The sequence below is a fragment of the Microtus ochrogaster genome, chromosome 7, assembly GCF_000317375.1.
Source record: "Microtus ochrogaster isolate Prairie Vole_2 chromosome 7, MicOch1.0, whole genome shotgun sequence".
In the NCBI taxonomy this organism is placed as follows: domain Eukaryota; kingdom Metazoa; phylum Chordata; class Mammalia; order Rodentia; family Cricetidae; genus Microtus; species Microtus ochrogaster.
The window spans coordinates 37,828,991-37,834,907 of record NC_022014.1 but is presented as its reverse complement, the minus strand read 5'-3'; the positions used below and the strand labels follow the sequence as shown (position 1 = coordinate 37,834,907).

Below are 5,917 nucleotides of genomic sequence, written 5' to 3'. Positions count from 1 at the left end.
TTGAGACAGGATTTCTCTGTAGCTTTGGAGCCTGTCCTGGAAGTAGCTTTTGCAGACCATGCTGGCCTCGAACTCACAGAGATCCGCCTGCCTCTGCCTCCCGAGTACTGGAATTGTATCAACATCACATCGCTCTTTATGATACTCTTGACAGCTGCAGCATTTATTTTTATTTTTTGAGAAAGTGTCAAGTAGCCTACTCGAAGGTGACCTTGAATTCCTGGGCTTCCTCCCTCCACCTCCCAAGAGCTGGGATAACAGGAATATGCCAGGACACCCAGCTTTGCAGCGTAAATTAAGTTCTTCTGAAAACCAATGGAACCCAAGTCACTGTTCAGAATTTCCCTCCGGAAGACTTAAGGTAAAGGACTTAAGCAGGAAGATTTCACTCAGACCTCAAAGGTTAAATTACCTTTAACCTTTGTGCGGCGGCGAATCTCCAAAGCGCATGTGCTCCCCAAGCGTTGTGATTGGGCGGAGCCAGCTTCATTACGTCAATTCCGAGGCGGGAGGATGAAGTTGATTAACCATGATCTCTCCGTTCACTAGGTAAAGGCTGGGGATGTAGGAGTCCCTTGGTGAGAATGAATGAGGGCAGTGTCCCGTCTATAGCTGAGGCACGCGGTGCATCCGTTTCGAGTGACTCCTAGTCCGGGCGAGGTGGAGCAAGCTGCTGGAGGTCGTGGGCCCCGATGGCTTCCGGTTTCCCGCGGCGCCCCACTTAGAAGGAAGCTGGGTTGTGCCACCAGGACTGGAATGCTGGCCCCGTGTGCTCATCCCGGAGGTCGCTGGGTCTGCGTGTGTGCGTGTCGGGGTCTACGAAGGGCACCTGCGACTGAAACGTGCCTAGGTCGCTTGCGCACAGCTACTGCGGCGTGTGTGGATGCGTGACCCCGGGCTGGAGCGCTCGAGCTCGTGGCTCCCCAGCCCGGGCAGGGTTAGCATTAGCGAAGAAGATCTGAGTTTTCGGAAGGACGGACAAGATACTGACCCTGGAACATCCACGGGGATGACTTTCTTAGATTCGACACTCTTTCAGCCTTAGGTCTGCCCTTTAGCCGGTGCAACTTTGGGCAGATGCCTTAAACATTCAGCAACCGTTTCTTCAGTTAAAACTTTAGGAATACGGCAGTAGTGAAGTGTAAATGAGATTTCTCTTGGAAGGGCTTAGCTAGTCGCTGCGCGTAGTAGGTAGTCAACACATGGTACACATCCGCTTCTCTTCAGATCATAAACCTTCAGTATAATGATTTGAAAGTTGATACACATTCCTTTCCACACGAACACGACCTTGCACTATCTCTCAGGTGGGTATCTAATTTTGTTAGTTTTGTCTTTGTGCAATATTTTATTAAATGGCTTTACAGGGCGGCTTCCAGCCTCTAGGTGCAGCTGCCAAGACCCTGTAAGCACTGGCTGGGACATGGCAGGTGGCTCTGGCTTCCCACTCTTTTGTTCTGAGATGGGGGTGGGGTGGGGTGTGCAGGATCTCATCTTTAGGTTCTAGGATGGTCAGGCAGAGGCTTCTCTGGTTGATCTTACCTCTTGGGTCCCAGGGCAGCATTATCTTTTACTTCGATGTCCCACACAACCTGTCTGAGCAACACATGGCGCAGGCGGTTTCAGTATAGTAGTTAATAGGGTGGATCTCCACTGTGGATCTCCACAAGCTTCATGGCCTTGGCCCTCTCCCTCAGAGCTTCCCAGACACTACACACAACCTGGAAGCCCTTGGCCCCACTCTCCATAATGAAGCCTAGCACACCATAGCAGCCCCTTGGATCAACCAGTCTTCCCAGAAGTTTGTAACCTAGAGATTCCAGGTGGGTGTCTTTGTGCCCCAAATGTACATGTCCATGCTACTTTTGATGGAAATGCCTATAAGGTCTTTTCTGCCTTTTAACTCTGGAGAGGTGGAGGAAAACTCTAGAGAAGTAGCAGATGGGAAGGGGATCCCTTAATGATACAGTTGGAGTTGGCCATCAAGGGGAGGGGACCCTACTGGAGCGTTCGACCCGTTCATCGTGGCGGCTGTTATAGGTAGATGCCCATGGTCCTCATTGAAACAGTCAAGTCAGTGGTATCGCCTTGTTTCAGAAGACATAGAAGCTAAGCTGCAGCACACTAGTGAGGGAGGCAGGCTCTTAGACACATGCCTCTAGGCAAAAGCTGTGCCCATTCAGGGAAGAAGATGGTCTTTGGGTTGGTGACTGTAAATGAGATTGAAAGATTGTTACAAGTGTGTATCTCAGTGCTGTGCACTAACTTAATATGGAGGCCAGATTCCTCCTCATACCCAGTGCCAGGCACGTGGGGATGCCTGAAGTTCCAGTTTCTCCGAGGCAGAAGATCACAAGGCCAGGACTGGAGGCCAGACCCAGGTGGAGTTACTATTTCTGGAGACACAAAAATGGCTCTTCATTCCAGATAGAGAGCAAGGACAGACTAAGAGAATGATCCCATCCACGTCAGGCCTGGGAAACCGGTGAGCCCATGAGGCTGACTTACAGGAGCCTGGGGACCAGGAACACAAACAGTTCAAAGGCAGCATCATTACTGAAATGCCCATCCTGGAACAGCAGGTACATTTTTGGCTTCTGTTCAGCTCGCAGGCAGCTGCACTGCTGAGCAGTCTCCTCTTCCCCCAATTGTTTGCTCAGCGCTTTCAGGACAGGCGTTGCTGAGTCCTGAAAGTTTCATGAACATTCAGACTTAGAAGTTTTTATTTCATGAGCTGGGCAGCCCCTCTTTGTTTGCTTAGTGTTTTCTTTCCAAAATTTAGAGCTTGTTTGGGATCATTTATTTTTATTGTAGTACTTTGATTAGGATAGGTAGGAATTTCTTCTTATTAGAGAACAGGCTCTGGAGAACTACTCGCTCTATTGGAAAGGCTCTTTATGCACTTTTTTCTGAGATACAGGTTGACTGGGGATTTGGTAAGAGCAGAGAAACAAAGTTCGTGTGTGCTAATAACACATCCTCTGCTTATCTAAGAGGAAAATAGCTTAGTTCCTTTTTTCCCCTCCTTATTTGACAGTCTCATTATGGAACAACCGGATTTCTGAGAAATCCCTCTCCCTTCCTCTATCTCCGTTCTGCCCCAGGCTTTTTACCCTCTGTTGTCCGTAGTTGTGTAAATTCTCAATGAAGCTCTGGTTTCTCATCCTTGATTAACTGGAAGAAGGAAAGAAATATGAGGCGCCTCATGTTTTGAATGGACAGAATGTAACTGGAAAAAGTATGGATCCAATTTTTATCTTTCAGCTGTCAGTGCAGGAAACACAGTGGGAAAAAGAGAGAGTTTATTCTGGAGCCAGATACGATCCAGCGTGGTAACAGTTGCATGGTTTTACAGTAACAACAAAGGAAGCCATAATTCCAGTGGCTTTGCAAATCCATTTGGTGGAAACATCTGGTAGTCGGGTTCTATAAACGTGGGGAAATCTCAGTTCCAAGCCACAGATGCTATCTGAAGCATTCTTAGCCTTGTGGTTGGTGGAAGCTAGGAGTTTGTACATTCCAAAGCATTTATCTCATGTTCACAAAGACGTTAGGTTCCATACCGAGATGGGGAATAAATGATTACTATGACCCAAGATAATTTAGGCTCTGGACTTGCAACATTCCAACCTTTCCACATGATTGAAGTTCTCACAGTCGGTCAGCCTTTCCAGTCACAGCTTTGTTTCAGGGAGTCTGGACTTGTAGACACTTCCTTTAGGTTTTTCAGCAAATATCACTCCTATTCCTCTGCTGGCTTTACTTTTGCCCTTTGCTGCTCAGCGTGTTATATGTGTGAATGATACATTTTATTTATCTTTTCCATCTCTCCGACTGTTGTGACATTTCTATGAGGACAGTTTGTTTCGTTCTGACACCAGGCAGCACTCGGTAGTTCTTGATGAGTATTGAATGAAGGTCAACTCTAGCAGCCTTGTCTGGGACAGATGTCCAGCAGACATCTTAGAGTTGATTTGCTTTATTTATATCCATTTCTGAAACTGATGTCTGTGTGCAGTTCCTGTCTGGATGCCTGGCCTAATTCCTAATTAAAATTAGGAATTATATGTCTGTCTGTCATATTGCTTTTTTGTTTGTTTGTTTTTGTTTTTTGATTTTTGGAGGTAGAGTTTCTCTGTGTAACAGTCCTGGCTGTCCTGGAACTCACTCTGTAGAGCAGGCTGTCCTTGAACTCTCAAGAGATCCTCCTGCCTTTGCCTTCCTGAGTGCTGGGATCAGGGTGCGCACCACTACTGCCTGGCTTGTGTCATTCTTTTAAAAGTAACTAGCCTCCAGGGGTCACAAAGCACGGTGGCTCTGGGTCAGGCGCGTTAGTCGTTGCGACTGAGCAGTTCTGGCGGTCTACGTCTTTGTCAGCCCACTCCCAGTGGTTTTACACATGGCTTCTTTAGGCCCACCCTTCATGGGTGATGACTTCTGAAACTGTATCCGAGGAGGCTGCAGGCAGCTGGACACTCAGGACATCTTTCTTTTCACAGTTTGACTAGTCAGAGTCTCGACCACAGCAATTGTCTGTGTTTGTACTGCTTGGTAGGGAGTAGCCTTCGAGAGTCATCCAAGTTTCTGTTCTCTTCCTAATGCTCCCGAGTCTCCCTTTCCTTTCTGGCGGAGGAGGGAATGTTTTATTTAGAGGGAGTGTGGTAATTTCTATGTGCCATATAACACATTGAGATATCAGTTTTCACCTATGTCGAAGTGTGTAGTAGGTATAGTCTGCCCTGGATTAAAGGTGACCGACTAGCTGAGAGTTTGGACTGTAATGAATGGTCAGACTTCAGGTGGCGCTCGGCCACGATGTGGCGCTCTTTCTCCTTGTGCTCTGCCTTCGCGTGGCTCTGCCTACTGATCGCTGCTTGATGGCGCCTCCCAGTGGCCACATTGCAGCGGCTGGCGCCGAACCCTCTTTGGACCCTGTTTGCAGGGTTGCTGAAGGTATGTGCTTCCTGGAGAGCAGAGATGCTCAGTATACTTGCTTTCCAGGACTGGCAAAGTACCCTCTAGCCTTGCTTCTCATGTTTGCTGTTACTGATGCGGGTCTGCATTCCTCAGATGTGGGGCCATCAGTATGACAGCCCTAAGTACAATACACTGTAGTTTGTTCCAGCAAAGTCCTGCTGACCTGAAGGTGTTCCCTGCTCCCCGATCGTAAGCACTGGCACTGGCGTGAGGAGAAGAGATGTCTTGCTGGGTACTGCTTCTCAGACATGAGCTAGGAAAGAGTGGGTGCCTTTATTCCATTAAAAAAAAAAAGATTATACTTTGGGGGGGCAGAGAGAGGGCTCTTCTGAGTTCAGTTTTAGCACCTTCATTGGCAGCTCACAACTGCCTTAACTGTAGCTCTGGGGATCCAGTGTTTAGTTTTTAAGCTCTTTGTATATTCTAGGCACTAATCTTCTGTCAGATGGATAGATGGCAAAGATATTCTCCCATTCTGTAGGCTGCCTCTTCACACAGTGAACAATTTCCTTTGTAGAACAGATTTTTCCATTACGTCTCGCTTGCTGCTTGTTGGCCTATTGCCTGAGTGTCTAGAATCCAAATAAGAAAGTTCTGTGTGTGCCTATATCTTTAAGTGTACACACAACTTTAAATTGAGGTCTTTGATCCATTTGGAATTGATTTTTGTGCAAGGTAAGAGGTGAATATCAAGTTTCATTTGTCTAAATGTAAACATACAATTTTTCCAGCACCATTCGTTGAAAATGCTTTCTTTTTTTGGGGGGGTGGGGTGGGATAGGGTTTGAGACATGTTTTCTCTGTATAGCTGTGTGTGTCCTGGAACTTGCTTTGTAGACCAGGCTGGCCTCGAACTCAGATCTGCCTGCCTTTGCCTCCTGAGTACTAGGATTAAAGGAATGCTCTACCACCCAGCGATTTACAGGTTTTTTTTTTTTTT

The 5,917-nt window shown here is 47.3% G+C and overlaps 1 protein-coding gene and 1 pseudogene across 2 annotated transcripts in view; one reads left to right on the top strand and one right to left on the bottom strand.

Moving 5' to 3' along the window:
- The first annotated feature begins 464 nt into the window (after positions 1-464).
- Positions 465-5,917, top strand: part of Dhrs7b (dehydrogenase/reductase 7B) — a 19,326-nt gene continuing 13,873 nt past the window's right edge. The window contains exon 1 of one of the 2 annotated variants that reach the window (XM_005349929.2): positions 465-549. In XM_005349929.2, the coding sequence (XP_005349986.1) occupies positions 530-549 (20 nt within the window). In that variant the 5' untranslated portion in view covers positions 465-529. The other variant, XM_026780787.1, reaches the window with a different exon arrangement.
- Positions 1,297-1,817, bottom strand: LOC113456318 (annotated as a pseudogene).